Below are 21,383 nucleotides of genomic sequence, written 5' to 3' on the forward strand. Positions count from 1 at the left end.
TAGTATTAAGTGGGACCTGCAGCCCATTCAGGTTGCACAGGTAGTCCAGGTTCTCCAGGATGTCATATCCATACATATTGTCAAAGGTCTGCTGTGCCTTAACAAACAAAATCAGGAACTTGGAACAGATCCCAGGACATGGACTGTTACACAAGGAGAGGCTGACAAAACAACAGAAGAGCATCACCCCATCAGCAGGACTGGTATCTGTACATTTGTGAGAGGAGAAACAGGAAGCAAGTGGTCAAAGTACCTCAAAATGACTTTCAGCAGACTACTGCTGTGCATTTTTTTTACCAAACCTTCAGAAAGACCCCATGAGGGCCTAATATTCTGTAATAGGACCTTTCCTCACAGCCAAGCCCCATGTAGCTTAATTGGCCTTCTAAAGAGGACACCAGAATTGGCCAGGCTACCTTTGGTGTTCTCTTCACTGATCCCATGTGACAGATGTCTAGAGATGTAGGTGTAGCCACTTGCGAAAAAAGATGGCGTATTCGCTGGGGTTTTTGTTTTTTTTGTGGCTTTTCCCAATTCAGGGCTGTGGAGTCGGTGTCCATTTCGGTGTAGTCGGAGTCTGAATAAAATGGACCAACTCAGACTCCTAAAATATATAATAAATTGAGTACCGTACTACAATGCAGGATGTGCTGTAAATGTTTTCATAAGAATTTGGGAAAGTTAAGAAATATCTGTAAGGTGGCTAACGGACGCATAGTAGACGGGAGGTATGTATCACAGAGATGGCTGTCCTCTGTAATGTAACCCGGAGTGTTGCTCTAGTGCACGTAAGCACTAAGAGGACTGTTTGTTACACCTGGGACCTGGTTACAGGTAGCCATGAGAGATTGGCGGGTCTGGTTACCCACATACCTCACCTCTTGGTGTGGTTAACCTATAAAATGGAGGTCGGTGTTTGGCACATGACAGCCGAAAAATATATATAAAATTATATATAAACCTGCGCTAGTCTCAAAGTTTGTAACGTATAAGAATAAAAGAGGAGATGCTGGCCGTATAAAATACGAATTTATTTAGAACAATAATAATCGGATAAAAAATATTTTGATAAGAGCAAAAGATAAATAGAGTTATAGGCAAATCCTGATGATCCTAAGTAAAGTGCGTAGGGCTTCTTAGTTCTGTAGTGGTTGGTTCCACATGGAAGTCTGGTATATTCCTAATTCATCATTTAACCAGAGACCCTAAAAAAGCTAATCCAACTATCCACAGCTCCAAGGGAACTCCAACACTAAACTGGACCAAAAACTATCCTTCTACCATCAATTCAGGTAAATACACTCGCCATGAATTCGATAAATAAGAACCTAAATCCTAAACATCTACTTTGATTTTTAGAACAGAATCGTCCCTCAAACTGATCCTCTACTGACCTATCATATCCCTCCAACCCCAATTTTCAGGTAAAAATCTTCTTATAATTTCACCCCCAATTAGGCCACCCACTAGAATACTTTTATTATCTTTTTTTTCCTCTCATTGGATATTATCTCCATGTGGAACCAACCACTACAGAACTAAGAAGCACTACGCACTTTACTTAGAGTTATAGGTAAATCCTGATGATCCTATTTATCCTTTGCTCTTATCAAAATATTTTTTATCCGATTATTATTGTTCTAAATAAATTCGTATTTTATACAGCCAACATCTCCTCTTTTATTCATATATACGTTACAAACTTTGAGACTAGCGTAGGTTTATATATAATTTTATTTATTTTTTTTTTTTCGGCTGTTATTTACCCACTAGACAACTGTGGTAGTTGTCTCCTTTGCAGCAGATCAAAGTTCTACCTATTAGCGCCACCACTCCCCTTTACTCCTGGTGTTTGGCACATGGTCTGTGTTTGGAGGGAGAAGGCCTCCTGTGTGATGTTGTATCCAGACTGAGCCAGAGAGCTGAATGCTATCCAGCCTGTGTTTCCACAGGACTGGCTAACCAGAGACTTTGCCTTAAGGACTCTTTACTTTGTTTTGCCTGAACAAAAGGTTGTTTGTTTACCTTTTGCTTTCTGCCAGGTTTAGGAAGCAATAAACCGACATGGACATTTAAAGGAACATGCTTCCTGTTTGCCTCCCGACGCACCCAAATGAGTAGAAACCCAACATGTCCTATAAGATGTCAGTTCCTGATCTAAGGATCTAGGCTTTTAGTGGAGATGAATCTGAGCTGCACTTTATGTACAGGTGCATCTCACAAAATTAGAATATCATCAAAAAGTTAATTTATTTCAGTTCTTCAATCCAAAAAGTGAAACACTCTCTCTCTCTATCTATCTATCTATCTATAGTCATTACAAACAGAGTGATCTATTTCAAGTGTTTATTTTTGTTAATGTTGATGATTATGGATTACAGACAATGAAAACACAAAAGTCATTATCTCAGTAAATTAAAATAATTAACAGGAAACACCTGCAAAGGCTTCCTACGCGTTTAAAAAGGTCCCTTAGTCTGTTTCAGTAAGCTCCACAATCATGTGGAAGACTGCTGACTTGACAGATGTTCAGAAGGCAGTCGTTGACACTCCACAAGGTCCCAGAGTTTCAATTTTCATTTGGAAATCAAGGTCCCAGAGTCTGGAGGAAGAGTGGAGAGGCACACAATCCAAGCTGCTTGAGGTCTAGTGTGAAGTTTCCACAATCAATGATGGTTTGGGGAGCCATGTCATCTGCTGGTGTAGGTCCACTGTGTTTTATCAAGACCAAAGTCAGCGCAGCTATCTACCAGGAAATTTTTAGAGCACTTCATGCTTCCCTCTGCCGACAAGCTTTTTGGAGATGGAAATTTCATTCTTCAGCAGGATTTGGCACTAGTGATGAGCGAGCATGCTCGCCCGAGCATCTCACTGCTCGAGATGCTTGGCGCTCGCCGAGTATTTCCGGGGTTGCTCAGCGGGAGCTCGGGTCTCCTCCCTGCAGGTTTGGAGCTCTTTACAGAGCCAATGAAGATGCAGGGATTGCCTGCCACTCACAATAATGCCGCAGCCATGTTGGTTGTGGCATTACAGTGATTGGCTGGCTGGCCACACAGCGTCATCAGGTCTATATCAGACCTGGCACCGCCATGCTCGTCACAGTCACTCCAGTGTAGGGAGAGGAGCTGCAGAGCTAGGGAGAGATTTGTTTGCTTCTAGTTAGTGTAGGTGTAACAAACTATATTAGAGACACATATCCATCTCAACAAACAGTCCTTCTGAAGACTAATCCATCTACAGAGATATCAGGCAGGCAGGGTATATAGCAGACTGCAGTGTACATAGCACAAGAGGCTCCATTCAAGTTTTGTCTGCTGCTGCTGTTAGATATTTCTAGAAAATGCCAAGGTCTCAGGGGCCAGGAATAATTGTTTTTTGGATCTTAATCCTCATTATTTGCTTAAAAAGCAATCCAGAGAACACCGTTGTTCGGCGCCATTTGCTGGTTGGTACTGCAGAATACAGCCAGGTCCTTTCCATATTACAGTGCTAAAATACAGCTATTTAAAACTGTGGTTTGTCCGTCACACGGATCACATATAATTGCACTGAAAATACTGCTATTTCTGCCATACATTAAAAATTTGTGTCAGTGAAGCAATTGACACCAGTTTGCTGTTCAAAATGGTTACCTACAAGCCAGGTATTTAAGACTGTGGTTTGTCTGTCACATGGATCACATATATGTTCGCTCCAAATTCAGTCATTTGTAGTGAGTGTGGAAGATATTGTCCTCCATTTAAAATGGGCAAGGGACGGGGAACTGGATGTGATGGTGATGGTGCATGCAGAGGCCCAGGCCGTGGGCAAGCTGAAATGGTGCCACAACAAACACCCACATCTTCTCGCTCGACCTTCCTGTCCCAATTAATAGGGGACTGCAGAACACCACTATTGAACAAAGAGCAGTGTGAAAAGGTTATTGGTTGGATAGCAGATAATGCTTCCAGTTACTTAGCCACCACCACCTTATCTTCCACACGGTCAAGTCTCAGTAGCTGCGAGTCTGGACCGCATATTCCTCACCCTGATCCTCCTTCCTCCCACCATGTCGAGTGCCCGGAGACAACTAATCCCACACTTGGATACTCTGAAGAGCTGTTCACTTTTCCCATTTATAGATTCTGGCCTCTTGCCCGGTCCACTTGAAGCGGGGCAAGAGGAGATCGCATGTAGCGATGCCCAAATATTTGAGCAGCCATGGTCACACGAAGGCGACAGTGGGAAAGTGTCACAAGAGGTGGACTATGATGAGACACAATTGCCACAAAGTCAGGAGGAGGACCAGAGTGCGGAAGTGGAAGACGAGGTGGTGGATGATATAGTAACTAACCCAACCTGGCAGGAGGACATGCAGAGCTAGGACAGCAGCAACCAGGGGGAAGGAGGCAGAGCACCCCAACAGGCAGGAAGAAGCAGTGTGGTGGCCGCAGAAAGAAGGCAGGCAACCGTTCCCCATAAACACCAACACGAAGGAAGTTGCCAGTACAACTGTTTGGTCTTCCCGAGTCTTGTTGTTTTTTAAAGTCTCTGCCGATAACCACAAAAAGGCAATTCGCACCACCTGCCAGGCCAGCATCAGCAGGGGTGGCAAAACGACCAGCCTGGCCACCACCAGCATGATCAGGCACATGGCAGCAAAGCACCCGACTTTGTGGGCCGAACCCCAGGGTCCAGGAACAGTGTCTGCGGGTGGCACCACTGCTTCTTCCGCTGTTATACATGCAAGCCAATCCCTTGTCCATGGTTCATGCGAAGATGCCTCCTGCCCTGCACCTGTCATTGCACACTCTCAAGTAGCAGCATCAGGAAGCATGTCCTTGTCCCAGCGCAGCGTTCAGTTGTCCATACCCCAGTCCTTGGAACACAAGTGCAAATACGTAGCCAACGCCCCACAGGCCACACTACTAAATTCCCACATTTTGCAAATGCTTGCGCTAGAAATGTTGCCTTTTAGGCTCGTGGAGACGGAAGCATTCCGCAACCTGATGGCGGCGGCCGTTCCTTGGTACTCGGTCCCAGACGCCACCATTTCTCCCGGTGTGCCGTACCCGCATTACACAAGAACGTTTACCAAAACATTAGCAGTGCCCTAAACAACGCAGTTACGGGGAAAGTCCACCTAACCACGGACACGTGGACAAGTGCTTGTGGGCAGGGACGGTACATCTCGCTGACGGCACACTGGGTTAACATAGTGGAAGCCGGGACCCAGTCGGACCTTGGGAAGGAACACGTCCTCCCGAAGCCAAGGATCGCAGGCCCTAGGTCAATCAGGGTTTCCCCCACAGTCTACAGCTCCTGCACTTCATCCTCCTCAGCCTCCTCCTCCTCTTCAGCCTCCATCTCCGAAATGACCACATTAGTCACAAGCTGGAAGCACTGCAGCACTGCCTCGGCAAAGCGGCAACAGGCTGTGCTGAAGCTAATATGCTTAGGTGACAAACCGCATAATGCTGAAGAGTTGTGGACAGAAAGAGCAGGCAGGTCTGTGGCTCACACTCACACCGCTGAACCTACAGCCAGGCATGGTCGTGTGTGACAATGGCCAGAACCTGGTGGCGGCTCTGAGGCGAGGCGAGCTCACACACGTACCATGCCTGGCCCATGTGCTTAACCTCGTGGTTCAGAGATTTCTCAAATCCTACCCGGAGGTGCCCCATCTGCTTGTCAAAGTATGTCATCTGTGTGCCCATTTTAGATAGTCAGCTACATCTTCCGCCGCCCTTGCTGTGCTTCAGCAGCATTTGCAGCTTCCGGCTCACAGACTGGTGTGTGATGTCCCCACGCGTTGGAACTCTACACTGCAGATATTGGGAAGGATTTGTGAGCAGAAGAGGGCGGTTGTTGAGTACCAGCATCAACAAGGCTGTCGGTATTCAGTTCAGACTCCACACATAAGACCTGAGACATGGATGTCAGACATAAGTACCATCCTCCAAAACTTTGAGGACTCCACCACTTCTCTATCTTCTGAAACGCTCTCTGCTCACGATCAAAGAGGATGCATTGCAGGCGGAGCACGATGAGATGGAGCAAGGAACCATACAGGGTGATTACACACAGCCCAGCCTCATCTCATGCCAATGGATATTGGGTGACAATGAGAAAGAGGAGGACGAGGAGGACAAAGAGGAAGAACAGGAGCTAGTTTAATGCGCTATAGACGGTACTACCTGCACAACTGTCATACCGTCTGTTCAGTGTGGATGGCCTGAGAGGAGGAGAGCAGTCTTACCTGTTAGCAGTCTGGCACGCATGGCTGAGTTTAGTTACGCTGCCTTTCCCATGACCCTCGAGTTCTCAAAATTTTGGGTGACAGTCATTACTGGTTGGTGACACTTCTAGACCCATGCTACAAGGAGAACTTTATAGCTCTTATTCCTGAGGTGGACAGGTCTACAAAAATGGGGCAGTACCAGAAGGCCCTTGTTGCAGAACTATTAAAAAAATTCCCATCTGAAAATGCTGGCGGCAGAGGTCATAGTTCGTTGGACAACCAAGGACTACAGGGGAGAGAGACACACAACTCCAATCCAGCAGAGGCAGGGGAACACTGTCAAAGTTGTGGGAGAATTTTCTCAGATCCTCCTATCGCACAAGCCCCGAGGCGCGGGGTACTCTCACAAGGAGTGCAAAGTTTGGGAAGATGCTGAGAGAGTACCTTGCCGACTGTACCAACGTCCTCCGTGATTCCTCTGTGCCTTATAATTATTGGGTATCCAAGGTGGATACATAGAATGAACTGGCTCTCTACGCCTTTGAGGTCCTAGGCTGCCCTGCCGCTAGCGTTTTATCAGAGCGGGTTTTTAGTGCCATTGGTGGAATTATAACTGATAAGCGCATCCGCCTGTCAACTGAAAATGCTGACAGGCTGACTTTTATAAAAATGAACAAGGGCTGGATTGGGCCAGACTTCTCAACACCACCGAATGATAGCAGCGTAACAAACTCAAATCCAGTGTCTTTTTTTGGGAGGTGTATTCCCATGCACCTTTTCACACCCACACATGGGTATACGCTCCCTGATTTTGGCTATTTGCTCTTGTCCTCCTTCTCCTCATCCTCCACCACCATATCACCAGGGTGACCGTGGTCCGTGATGCAAGACCCACAACTTTTTTAAAGGGTGTTTATGATGCCCGTAAAAAATAATTTTTATACAGTATGTTCATGTATACCCCCCAGGGGTAAATGTTTGTCAGTCCATACACTTAGTGCACGGCCATTACAAGTATAGGAGACCAGCTCCTTTCTAATGGGAACATTTTTTATCAGGCCCTCTAAGTCTCTTCAAAGGGGTATTGGAGTGCCTCCCAATTTTTGGCAGCCCTTGCATTCACAGCATAGGTCAACACTATGGGAGACCCACTTCCTAATAATGGGAACATTTTCTTCATGAGGCCCTGTACGTCTCTTCCATGGGGCATTGGAGTGCCTCCCAATTTTTGGCAGCCCTTGCATTCACTGAATAGGCCAACACTATGGGAGACCCTCTTCTTTCTAATGGGAATTTGTCGTTACTGTGGCCCTGCTCTGTGTGTCTTTAAATTCTTAGTGGGGTTTTTCCCAAATTTTGGCAGCCCTTACAGTCACAGCATGGGCATTACCACTATAGGAGACCCGCTCCTTTATAATGGGAACATTTTTTTTACTGAGACCCTCCTCTACGTCTCTTCAAAGGGGTATTGGGTTGCGTCCGAATTTTTGGCAGCCCGTGCAGTCACTGCATACACAATAACAGTATAGGAGACCCACTTGTTAATAATGGGAACAACAAAGCATAGCCGGCTGATGGCTCTCTAACAATAGCAAGGGCCGATTGCTGACCTTTTAAGAATAGTAAGGGCCGCCTGATGGCCCTATAAAAATAGGCTTTGTGACTTTCAGAGTCCCTCCATCATAAATGAAACAGGATGTGTCTGATTATGTGTCACACATCACATTGCCAGATAAGGTTGTAAAATGTTAAAATGACATTTCCCAGTGAATGCATTGGTCTTAAAAAATAACGTAAAAAAAAACAGTAGGATCTTTCTTTAGTATAAAAAACAGAGTCGCCAATGTAACCTCAATGTAATCACATTGTTCAGCTCCTGCACCTCCTCCTCCATCTCCGAAATGATCACATCAGTCACAAACTAAAAGCACTGCAGCACGGCCTTGGCCAAGCGGCAACAGGCTGTGCTGAAGCTAATATGCTTAATGCTTAGGTGACAAACCGCCCAGCGCTGCAGAGTTGTTGAAAGCTGTAAAACAGCAGCCTGATCTGTGGCTCTCACCTCTTAACATACAGCCAGGCATGGTCGTGTGTGACAATGGGAGGAACCTGGTGACTGAAAAATGACAGCGGGAGTAGATACGGTTTCCCTCTATGCCAGTCCTTTCACCGAGCTAAAGAATATGGCTGTGGTGAAATACAACTCCCACTGAGAAGCTGTTTCAGATTGAAAAACATTGGGCCCACCAGAGGATTTGATTCTGAGGGCTCACCTTTCCCCCCCACTCAAGAGCCCCATAGCAGCTGCAAAGTTAGCACTATCATGAACTCTCCTGATGTAGAAGCCAGCGCACACCAGAGGATTCTCTGGTGGGACCGTCCAACCCTACCGAGAAACAGTCCTGGCTAAGAAAAGGGTGTGGGAAGGTTCCCGGACACTCTATGGCTGCTTTTTTACTGAGGTGGAAACCCACGCAAACACGGGGAGAACATACAAAGTCCTTGCAGATGTTGTCCTTGCTGGGATTTGAACCCAGGATCCCAGCGCTGCAAGACTTCAGTGCTAACCACTGATCCAATGTGCTGTCGTTCACCCTCTAATATCTAACAGGCAGGAGAAACTTGCACCTACTGCCACTCTATCTTCAGCTCCTTTGTGAGAAACTAATGTATTTGGTCAGCCACTCAGTCTACCAAATAAAATTCATGAGAAGGAAATTGGGGATGGCTTCGCTACTGGTACTGGGAGCAGGGCTAATACCATGGCGTCGTACCATAGTTTACTGGAAATATTCCAGGCTGGTAGGAGGCAAGCAGATTCCCACAGAAAAGTACCAGCAGTAATGTTCAGGGTCCTGTGCTTGTAGAAGGCGGAGACAATACCGGGAGAAATAGTGGCGGCTGGAGACCAAGTATGGACACGAGGCATGAGGTTGTGAAAAGGTTTTACCTCCACGAGCCTAAAAGGCCACATTTCAAGTGAAAGCCGCTTTAGAGGACTTCCTGGGAGAAATGACAGCTGGAGTAGATATGGTTTCCCAAGTCCTTTCACCAAGCTAAAGAATATGGCTGTGGTAAAATACAACTCAGCAAAAAAAGCTGTGGAATAGCTCCGTACCGTCCCTGGCCACATTCACTTGACCACGTGTTTGTGGGTAGGCGGTCCTTCCCAGTAAGTTCACTGGGGAGGGCACGGGTAATGTGTGACCAGTGCTTGTGGAAGGCGGAGACGACACTGGGAGAAATAGTGGAGGCTGGGGACCGAGTATAGACACCCGGCCGCCGCCGGCATGAGGTTGCGAAAAAGCTTCCATCTCCGCAAGCCTAAAAATGCCACATTTCAAGTGCAAACAGCTGCCCAGAAATCTGGCAGTTTAGTATTGCGACCTGTCGGTGGGTGGGTGGCTGGCTGAATACTTGCGCTTGCATTCCAAGTAACAAAAAACTAAGCAGGTGGTGGCCTCTATCATCATCATGGTCTCACCTCGGCACTATGAACTCTCCTGAAGGAGAAGTCAGTGCCCACAGGAGGAGTCTCCGGTTCTCTGGTGGGCCCGTCCAATCCTGCCGAGAAGCAGCTCTGGCTAAGAAAAGTGTGGGGTAGGTTCCCGGACACTCTATGGCTGCTTTTTTAATGTGGATTGGACGTGCTTATGCATGTTATTTCTCAAACCGCATTTCAGATCAGGCCATTGTCCAACTCTATTCATGAATTTAAATGCGCAAAGAAAGATGTTATTGTGTCAAAGCACCACCGACAAGTGCAAGCTGATGTTGGACGGGCTGCCATTGCTTCTCCAATAAGCTGCATTAGAGGACTTCCTGGGAGAAATGACACCCGGAGTAGATACGGTTTCCCTCTATGCCAGTCCTTTCACCGAACTAAAGAAAATGGCTGGGGTGAAATACAACTCTCAACCAAAAAATCTGTGTACTGGCTGCGTACCGTCCCTGGCCACATTCACTTGACCACGTGTTTGTGGGTAGGCAGTCCTTCCCAGTAAGTTCATCACGGAGGGCACGGGTAATGTCGTGGGACCCGTGTTTGTGGAAGGCAGAGACGACACCGGGACAAAATAGTGGAGGCTGGGGACCGAGTATGGATACCCGGTTGCCGCCGCCATAAGATTGTGGACACCTTCGGCCTCCACGAGCCTAAAAGGCCACATTTCAAGTACAAGCAGCTGTCAAAAATTTGGCAGTCTAGTATTGCAGCCTGTGGGTGGGTGGGTGGCTGGCTGCATACTTGCGCTTGCATTCCAAGGAATAGGGTACGGACAAGTATGTGGACGGTGATTGTTGCAAGTCTGCAACGACAGGTGCATGGCGGGAGGCATCTTTGCATGCGCCAAGGATCACTTATCATGGGCACACTTTTAGGCAGTGACTTGGGAGTCAGATGCTTCCAGGGGTCTTCCCCATGCTGTTCCCATGTCTTTTTAGCACTGTATGCATGTGTCTGATGATGTGTCACACACCACATGGCCAGATAACATTGTAAAATGTTAAAATGACATTTCCCAGTGAATGCATTTGTCATGGTTGAAAGCAATGCAAAAACGCATCAAAAACTCTACGTGTGAACATAGCCCAAGGTGTGGAGGAGTATTTTTGGCTTTGCTTATTTATTTTGCCTTATATACAAGTCATTACCCTGGAAAGGATGTTTCTTAACATATTTCCAAGGAAAATCCATTTTGGATTCATTTTTGTATGTTTTATTGTGAGTCTGTAAAAGTGGTGTAATACCTCTGACAACGTTGTTGACAGCAGTGACCTGGGAGTCAGAAATGCTTCCAGGGGTCTTCCCCATGCTGTTCCCATGTCATTTGAGCACTGTTCCCATCGATTTGGGCAATTTTTAGGCCCTATGCAGACCGCCGGGGGGGGGGAGCCGCCTGAAAAATGCTCGAGTTTCCCATAGACTTAGATTGGGCTCGTTGCTCGGGTCGAGCACCCAAGTATTCCAATTTGTTCGACCCGAGCAACGAGTACTCAAGCATTTTAGTGCTCGCTCATCACTACTTGGCACCTGTCCACACTGCCAAAAGTACCAATACCTGGTTTAAAAACAATAGTATCACTGTGCTTGATTAGCCATTAAACTCGCCTGACCTTAACACCATAGAGAATCTATGGGGTATTGTCAAGAGGAAGATGAGAAACACCAGACCCAACAATGCAGACGAGCTGAAGGCTGCTATCAAAGCAACCTGGGCTTCCATAACACCTCAGCAGTGCCACAGGCTGATCGCCTCCATGCCACGCCGCATTGATGCATTAATTGATGCAAATGGAGCCCCGACCAAGTATTGAGTGCATTTACTGAACATATATTTTAGTAGGCCAACATTTCAGATTTTAAAAACATTTTTCAAGCTGTTTTTATAAAAGTATTCTAATTTACTGAGATAATGACTTTTGGGTTTTCATTGACTGTAAGCCATAATCATCAACATTAACAGAAATAAACACTTGAAATAGATCAATCTGTTTGTAATGACTCTATATAATATACGAGTTTCACTTTTTGTATTCAAGAACTGAAATAAATTAACTTTTTCATGATATTCTAATTTTGTGAGATGCACCTGTACATGCTCAGTAGTGAGGCAGTGCTGTGGTGTCGGAGTCAGGGAAATTAAGGAGTCGGAAGTTTGGCTTTTTGACTCCACAGCCCTGCTTTTCCTATACTCTCAGCTATAAAAAGAGTAAACTGCTTCCAAACGAAGCAACCCAAAAAATAAAAATGTTACTACTTTTAACCGCTTGACACTTTCAAAACCCCAAAGCAGTTAAATGTAGTAACAAAAGACAAAATCTGCTCACAGCAATCTCGTTTTTCCATTTCAGTGCATTATGTACATTTGTCTGTGGCATGTATGCAGCGCTTTTTTAGGCAGAGACTTCCTTGTGCACATAACATAAGTGGTACCTGTTGTACAATTTATGCAATATAATGCGCTTGCTAAATATAAAATTAAGTAACTTTCTAAACAGCATTTAAACATTTCCTACCATTGCTACCCTACATAGTGTGCTGCAGTGCTGTGATCTAGCAGCACACAACTCCTGCATGTGTTACTTTGTCTCAAAAATAATGCATAAATAAAACTGTATGTAGAATCACTACCTTAAAATGGGTGACCCAAGACTAAAAGGGTTCATTTTTGTCCGATACAGCAGCACTCTAGCTCACATGCTAAGGACTCACGAAGACAAACATGTTATACCAACATGCATTGTCCGTCTGCACCATGGAAGCACAGAGACCACACATACCCATTATAGAAAGAGTACATGGACAATTTTCCACATGGACCAATGGTCTGTATGAGAAGAGAAAAAAAAAAATCACAGTATGCACTATTCTAATCAGATTTAGGGAACAGACTAGCACATGTAAATAGTGACTAGCCTGAGTTTTAGTGCAGTAATCTGAACTTTTGGGCCTGAGAAAAAAAATACCTCCACCAATGCATAGTTAGCTTTGGGGGGGGGGGTGAGAACATGAAAACTTCTGCCTATTCAGAGGGCTAATCCCAGGGAGGGAGGAATGCATCACAAGTTTAGTGAGGGAGTTGGTGGAGAGATGTCAAGGGGCGAGGATCTTGGCTGAGGTCCTGGTGCCCATGGATGGATGGCCTATGGAGTTTTGGAGGCTGGCTGGGCTGGTTCTCCCTGCTATGGTTGAGGTATCTGTTGTCTGGATTTGAGGAACTTTCTTAAGGACTGTTGCTGCTGGATACACAGGCTTCGGTCGTGTTATCTGTGGACTGTGACTTCAGACTATACTGGCGGGAGATACGAAATCTGTGCGCCAACCAAAAGTTGGGAGACAGTGAGTATTGTCCGGTACAGGAGCAGTGGGACTACCGGCCTCGGGGAGGGGATCTTGTGGACTGGGGGCAATGTATTTTAGCCATCTACCCAGAGTTGTTGTAAAACCATGGATGTAAGGAATAAAAAATAGTGCCATCGTTAACTTGCCTAGGTGATTATTACAACCTACAACCTCAAATCTTCACAGATATTACACTTAAGATTTATTCAAGTGAAATCGGCAAAACCAAGCAGACTATGAAGACCAACAGCGGCACCACCATTCCTGGAAAAAAGTAGTAAACCCTATTTTCAAACTCTGATCAGTTCCATTAAGAAGATGATCACATTTTCACATACACTGATTGACCGTCATTTAGCTCACATCACACTTTTTCCTCACTATTTTACCTCTTCTCCATGAATGTAAATGGACTAACAAAAAAAAAAAAAAATAACTCATATCACAATGACCTAAGTGAAAACACTGACAAAACTGCTAAACACAGATGCAATCTGGCATCTTTTGAAAGAATCAGTCATGATAACAGTTTTGCTTTCGCTGTAATGCAAAAAACGTGTAGACTTGGCCGAAAACACACACACAAATAAATAATAATAGAAAAGATATATAGATTCCTTACCGGCATATATGGTCCTTACAAATGTGTCAGGTGACTTAATGTCAATTACATCAGACACTGGGGCTACGTCAAGCTTTGCTGCTACTCTGGGCAGGAGACTCTGCAAGGCAACCAAAGTAAAAGACATTCCATTCACATAATCCATTAGAAATAAGTTTTTCTTGAACTAGTGCACCATAGAATATAAATGTCAACTTTTCTAATAGTCTTACTTAACCCCTTTACCCCCGAGGGAGGCTCGCACGTTAATGACCAGGCCAATTTTTTACAATTCTGACCACTGTCACTTTATGAGGTAATAACTCTGAAACACTTCAATGGATCCCAGTGATTCTGAGATAGTTTTTTCTTGACATATTGTACTTCATGATAGTGGTAAAATTTCTTCTATATGACTTGCGTTTATTTGTGAAAAAACAGAGATTTGGCAAAAATGTTGAAAATTTCACAATTTTCAAACTTTGATTTAAGGGCATGAAAATTCAGAGATATATGTCACACAAAATAGTTAATAAATAACATTTCGCACACGTCTACTTTACATCAGAACAATTTTGGAACCAAAATTTTTTTTGGGTAGGAAGTTATAAGGGTTAAAGGGGTTGTCCACCACTTTAGATTACCCCCCCCCCAATGTATCCCCCCAGGGCCCCTAAGACTTTTTGTAAATACCTTCCGTTGAAGATAATGCCTGTGAGTGGCGCTATCACTGGCCGCTCACAGGCATCACGTGACCCCCAGCTGCAGCCGGCTCTGACATACGTTGATGTCACGACAAGTGCTGGCAGCAGCCGGGGGTCTCTGTCTTCTGCGTTACAGGTGGATGCCAGGCTGTGGGCGGGGTTACCCCCGGCGTCACACCCGCCATCCACCGCGCGCTCTGCCTCTCCCCATTTATTGGGAAAGCAAGCGGTGGATGCTGGGTGTGATGCGTGGGTAACCCCGCCCACAACCCAGCAGCCACCGCTAGGACCCCAGCACTGAGTCATGCCTCACTTGTCGTGACGTCAGCGCAGGATCACGTGATGCCTGTGAGCGGCCACCGATAGAACCGCTCACAGGCAGAACCTGCAACATGAGGTATGAGGTATTTACAAAAAGTATTAGGGGCCCCGGGGGGGGGGGGGGGGGGGGGTGTTAATACATTGGGGGAACAATATAAAGTAGTGCACAACTTCTTTAAAAGTTGACCAGCGATTTCTAATTTTTCCAACAAAATTTAAAAAAACATTTTTTTTAGGGAAACATCACATTTGAAGTGACTTTGAGGGGTCTATATGACAGAAAATACCCAAAAGTGACACCATTCTAAAAAGTGCAGGAAGAAAAAAATTAACATTTAACTTTTTCCACAAAATTGTTAGTTTGGACCCCAATTTTTTTTTATTTTCGCAAGGGTAACAGAAAAAAAATGGACTCCAAAATTTGTTGTGCAATTTGTCCTGAGCACGCCAATACCCCATATGTGGGGGCAAACCACTGTTTGGGCGCACTGCAGGGCTCGGGAGGGAAGGCACGCCATTTGACTTTTTGAATGTAAAATTTGCTTGAATAGTTAGCGGACGCTATGTTGTGTTTGGAGAGCCCCTCATGTGCCTAAACAATGGAAACACCCCCCACTAGTGACACCATTTTGGAAACTAGACCCCTCAGGGAACTTACCTAGATCTGTGGTGAGCACCTTGAACCCCCAGGTGCTCCACAGAAGTTTATAACATGGAGCCATGAAAATCAAAAAAAAAAAAAAAACTTTTTCCACAACAATGATGTTTTAGCCCCAATTTTTTTATTTTCACAACGGTAAGAGGAGAAAGTGGAACCCAAAAACTGTTGTGCAATTTTTCCTGAGTACACTGATACCCCATATGTGGAGAAAATACACTGTTTGGGTGCACGGCAGGGCTCAGAAGGGAAGGAGCACTGTGTGACTTTTTGAACGCAAAATTGGCTGGTATTGAGAGCGAACGTCATGTTGCGTTTGGAGAGCCCCTGATGCGCTTAAATAGTGGAAACCCCCCCACAAGTGACCCTATTTTGGAAACTAGACCCCTCAAGGATTTTATCTAGGGGTATAGTGAACATTTTGAACCCAAAGGTACGACACAGAAATTGATAACATTAGGTCATCATATTGAATAAGTTATCATTAGTCTTGGGCGTAAGTGCTCGCTACTTGAGTTTGCATCGGGTACTCAGGTATGCACCATGAATCACGGATGCTGGAGTCCCCGTCCTGCAGGTTTCACGGTTGTTAGACACCCAAAAAAACATGCGTGGATCGCTCGTGCATGGCAGGCAATCCCAGCGAGGTTTTTTTGGCCGCGAAGCATATGGGGCAGAGACTCTAGCATGTCACTCGAGCACCCGCGATACATGGTGCATACCAGAGCACCCAATGCAAACTCAAGTAGCGAGCACCTGAGCTCAACACTAGTCACCTTATCCAGGGCTGTGGATTCGGTAAGCCAAACCTTCGACTCCAACTCCTCAATTTCCATGACACCCACTCTCTCATACATGGCTCATGTTTAAGTGATAAATTTATAGTAGCACAGATTAATCTCAGCTAAAAGTTTAGATTCTTAAATCAGGAATAGGACATTTCATACCTTTCTCAAATTCTTATGAAAAAAATATTCCCCACAAACTGCATTGAACTACTGTACCCAATTTATTATATATTTTAGGAGTTGGAGTCGGTCCATTTTATACCGACTCCACCAAAATGGACACCAACTCCAACTCCACAGCCCTGGTCATATCGTCATTATTTTTTTCTTTACTTTTGAAAAAAAATCACAACCCTAGCACAACCCTACCCTTAGCACCAACTCTAACCCTCTAACCCTAGCACCACCCTAACCCTAGCGTTTATTTTTTAAGCTCTTTCTCGTGCGGTATAAGTGGTTAGATGACTTTATTCTTCGGGTCGGTGCGATTACTGCGATGCCAGATTCATATCGGGTTTTTATGATTGACAGCTGTCACACACTAAAATACCCTTTTTTTTTTTTTGCAAGGACTAGTTTTTGCATCGCCATATTTTGAGAGCTATAATTTTTCCATATTTTGGCCGACAGAGTCATGTGATGGTTTGTTTTTTGTGGGATGAGTTGACGTTTTCATTGGTACCATTTTCAGGCATGTGACATTTTTTGATCGCTTTCTATTCAGATTTTTTGGAGACAGAATAAACAAAAACCAACAATTCAGGAATTGTTTTTTGGGGGGTTTTTTTATGCCGTTCCGCGTGTGGTAAAATTGATAAGGCAGCTTTATTGTTCGGGTCAGTACGTTTACAGTGGTATCACATTTATATCATTTTTTATGTTTTGGCGCTTTTACACAATAAAAACTATTTTATAGAAAAAAATATTTTTTGGCATCGCTTTATTCTGAGAGCTATAACTTATTTTTCAGATGATGGAGCTGTATAGCGGCTTGTTTTTTGCGGTACCATTTTTATTTACATTAGTCTTTTTGATCTCGTTTTATTCCATTTTTTGTTTGGCGGTATGATGATAAAGCATTGTTTTTTGCTTCGTTTTTTTAATTTTTTTTTTTTTTACCGTGTTCACTAAAGGGGTTAACTAGCGGGACAATTTTAAAAGGTCAGGTCATTCTGGATGCGGCAATATCAAATATGTGTGCTTTTACTGTTTTGTTTAGAATATTATTTATTCATGGGTACAATATATTTTTATTTTTTGGGGATTATATTTTTCTTTTTTTTTTTTTTACCTTCTGACACTTTATTAACTTTTACACTTTGTCCCACTATGGGACTTTCACTTTTTGCATTCTGATCACCTGTATAGCATAGGGATGCATCAGCATCTCTATGCTATACAGCCTGTCAGCGCTGCACAGGCAGAAGTTACTTTGATCGTGCACTGCGCATGATCAAAGTAGCTTCCTGCTGTCTGGTGTCCCGGCTGTCGTCATGACGACATCAGGTCACCATGACAACCACAGCGCAGGACGCCGGAGAGGAGGTAAGTAACGGCGCTTACCTCCCCTTGCTCCCGGAATGCTGCGATCGACTTCGATCGCAGCATTTCGGGGGTTAATGTGCTGAGAGCGGTGCGGGACCGCTCCTAGCACCGAGTGCCAGCTGTGACAATCAGCTGACACCCGGCGGCGATCGCCCAGCACAGCATGTGTGCGGGTGCATTCACCAGGTTGTATTATTACATATCTGGCCCAAAAGGCACAGATACGTATTAGTACGCCTCATATCAGAAAGGGGTTAAAATGTCTATAGCTCCTTTACAAGCTGCAGTCAGAACCTGCATTTACAGTCACTGCTGCCCGTACTTTTTTTTTTTTCTGAGTCATAGATGCATTGGTACGATTCAGAAATAATGCTGCCTTTAAGATCGATGTGTATTAAAATACATATATATGTGCAATTTGAGCATACTTCCTGTCAGTTTTTAATAATTTTATTTATGGATTTTCTATTTTATGGAAATAATGATTCATTATTTTGCCCGCCGGATCATCATGATGAAAATATAAGACATTGTGCAACAACTGACAGCCACCATTGAAGAAAATGTAAGTCGAGAGCAGAAGGTGACTATCGTTACATATAAAGACAAATTAACCTGGGCTATGCATCTTTGTATTACACACAAGATAACGGGCTACTCACTTTTCCAAAGGCGGAGGCTCCTGCACAGATGTGAGTGAAACTGAACTGCTTCTGGGCTTCCAAAATCAAGGGAGTCAGCTCCTCTGATAAGAAAAGAGAAGAAAAATATGTTGCACACATCAGTTTTGAATGAATATTCAGTTTCAAGTCTTACAATACAGATCATTGCAGGTTACAGGAAAATACAGACATCTCAAATATCTTAACCGAAGGCAAGAACTGTCTGGCATCATGACATATAAACACAAAAACTTCAGACCTGGCAGAAAACCCTTGTAAGCTTCATGCTGAGCAACAAACAACTTGGAAACTCCTTGCACTTTGGCCAATTGCTCCGCTACCTGCAAGTGTAACCAGAAAACAATTACAAGGAAATAAAGCTACTGTATATAAGACCAATATTAGATAATAAAGCAGCAAGCACATATTGCATATAAATATGACAAGTCTGCATGTGACAGAAGGGAAACTTCCAATTTTTTTGCATTTAGTTTTGTAAATAATGCATTATTCAACAGCGTAAAGTGTGAGTGTAACTTTTCTAATTTTTGATATGTAGTAACCCCTGTTAAAAGGGTTGTCCGGGACATGTATAAATCTGTGAGGGACGCTAGTGTGTAATGTACTATTAGGTTTTTGCTGTTTCTGCACTCTCTGCGCTCATCATATGACTGCTTATATATGATCTGCATGCTTATGATAATGTGACGACCGCATTTTCTTCTGTTTCTCCCAAAAGTCTCAGTTGAAAGAAAAAGAAGTTTAACACGTTGGCACACGATGGCACGTATGTAAACCACACTTACGCGGTCATGTTACGAGCAGAGAGAGTGCAGAAACAACAAAATCCTAACAGTGAGTACATAACACACTTAAAATATGGTGTGTTTAATACCATCACAAATTTTATACATGTCCCAGACAAACCACTTAAAGGGAATCGGTCACAGGTTTTTGCTAGGTAATCTGAAACTAGCATGATGTAGGGGCTGAGACCATGATTCCCCCAATGCGTCACTTACTGGGCTACTTGCTGTCATTTTGATACAATCCCTGTTTTCTCTACTGAAGATCTAGCAGTTCTCTGAATACTGAGCTCTATATTACCTCACCCACAACACTGATTGGCAGCTTGACAATCAGTGGCGTGGGTGAGGTAATATAGAGCTCATTATGTACACTGTGCATAGGCAGAAAGATGCTAAACAGTGGTGGGGGCAGGGTTAAACAGAGTATTTGACTAAGACGCACGAGGCAGCTAGTCCTATAATGGTAATCTCCTATGATAAAAACGCTGATTTTACACAGCGCCTATTAAATGACACAGTCCTGGAATCAGGCTCTCAGCCCCTAAACCATGCTGCTCCGAGATCACATAGCAGAAAGCAGCTGCCAGATTTAATTTAAGTACTGTTGATAAAAGGATGTTTAGATCCAGAAGCCCCTACCAACTGCTCAAAATCAAGGGTTATAAGCACTCATTTAAGCTTGGTAAATAAAGAGCAATGTATGAGCTCAATAAAAAATGGTCTACACAGCTCCCTGTAGTAGCTGAAGCATAAGCTGAATGTTTCTGATCCTCTGGTGATGGACATTTATTATCACACAACTTAAAGTTACCGTAATTTTAGGACAGAAACTGCTCTGCTGTCAGGGAAGTTGGCTTTGTCAACAACAGATGCAGAACTTTTAAAGAGTTTGCATATTTTTCAGTTTGCTCCATCCCCTTTTCTCGCTCATTTGTAAACATTATACATAAAAGATGAGTGTAAATGAAGGGGTAGATCAGCGCTCCTCCATTCTGCACCAGGGAATGAGCAGCAGCAATGACATCAAGTTCCCACATACCTGCCAGGACATGTACACAATCTGCAGGTATCAAACATGCATCCTATTCATAATGCATATTTCCTTTCTGAAGCGGTTAAAGGGGTTGTCCACTACTAGGACAACACCTTCTTGATCTAAATGTTTGGCACCTGCTATGGTCATCTTCTGAGGTTGTGATCGCTCCAGTGTTTGCTGGGTGATCCAAAAGTCACAACTCAATGTAAGTCTATGAGAGCAAGAGTGAGGGTCTCAGACTTCCATTGAGAGCTTGTGACCGGGAAGTTGCGGCCACAAGATGGCACCATGGGACCAAAGCGGCGCTGGGAAGAGCTGAAGACGGCTTACAAACTTACATTAGTAGCACAACTCTAGCACTAAAATGGCCGATAAGTCTCCTTATGCCGTCTTGGCGCTATCCACCAAGGAGAATCCTATTTCTACATGATGACTACCGATCATGCAGACGGACATTACACGTGTACTGTATGACCTATGGCTCTGCAGTCAGTACAGACATTCCCACCTGGATGAGAACACCTCAGTGCCGGCAGATCTTACCTTGGAGCAGTCCGTCCCGGCCACCAGGCAGCTCACATCCCCTCCCAGCTTCTTGGCTGCAGTGATTGCACTGAGAGTGACAGCTGCCACGTGCTGTGTGTCATGTTCAGCAATAACCAGAGTGCTCAGCAACCTGCGCAGGGAGGACTGGAAAAGAGGAGCCATTAGTGAAGTCATGCACTGTACACCATACGCTATACTTAGCACAGGCATGGTCATGTCTCCGCAGCCGGTAACTCACCCCCCGCTGTGTGCACGGATTCAGCGCTCTATACATGTCGGACACAGAGGTGACCGGGACAGTGACGTCTAAAGCTTAGGACGTACACTACGAAGGCGCACGGCAATGACGTCACGTCGGGCTGACAGTACTCGGGATGCGATCACGTGATTGGACGCCGCTACTGGTTGTGTAATGATTGATACGCAGCTGATGGATAGGAGGCGGGGCTAATGGGTCATGTGATCAGTAGTTGTAACCTTACGCGTGAGATCTGAAGCCGCGCGCCTTTCTCTGTGCGCAGACCTACTGCCTTATGTGCGCAGACCTACTGCCTTATGTGCGCAGACCTACTGCCTTATGTGCGCAGACCTACTGCCTTATGTGCGCAGACCTACTGCCTTATGTGCGCAGTCACTCATTGCAGCACAC

At 44.7% G+C, this 21,383-nt stretch overlaps 1 protein-coding gene across 2 annotated transcripts in view; it reads right to left on the reverse strand.

The window, feature by feature from the left end:
- Positions 1-21,124, reverse strand: part of ETFA (electron transfer flavoprotein subunit alpha) — a 70,814-nt gene extending 49,690 nt beyond the window's left edge. For both annotated transcript variants that reach the window (XM_073652658.1, XM_073652657.1), the window contains exons 1-5: positions 20,973-21,124; positions 20,732-20,878; positions 18,603-18,684; positions 18,344-18,426; positions 13,687-13,786 (exon numbers count right to left, since the gene is read on the reverse strand). In XM_073652658.1, the coding sequence (XP_073508759.1) occupies positions 13,687-13,786; positions 18,344-18,426; positions 18,603-18,684; positions 20,732-20,878; positions 20,973-21,008 (448 nt within the window). In that variant the 5' untranslated portion in view covers positions 21,009-21,124. The remainder of the gene's footprint in view (positions 1-13,686; positions 13,787-18,343; positions 18,427-18,602; positions 18,685-20,731; positions 20,879-20,972) is intronic.
- Positions 21,125-21,383: the final 259 nt, after the last annotated feature.

The sequence above is a fragment of the Phyllobates terribilis genome, unplaced genomic scaffold (genome assembly GCF_046119375.1).
Source record: "Phyllobates terribilis strain yellow unplaced genomic scaffold, ASM4611937v1 Scaffold_11__3_contigs__length_659146591, whole genome shotgun sequence".
In the NCBI taxonomy this organism is placed as follows: Eukaryota; Metazoa; Chordata; class Amphibia; order Anura; family Dendrobatidae; genus Phyllobates; species Phyllobates terribilis.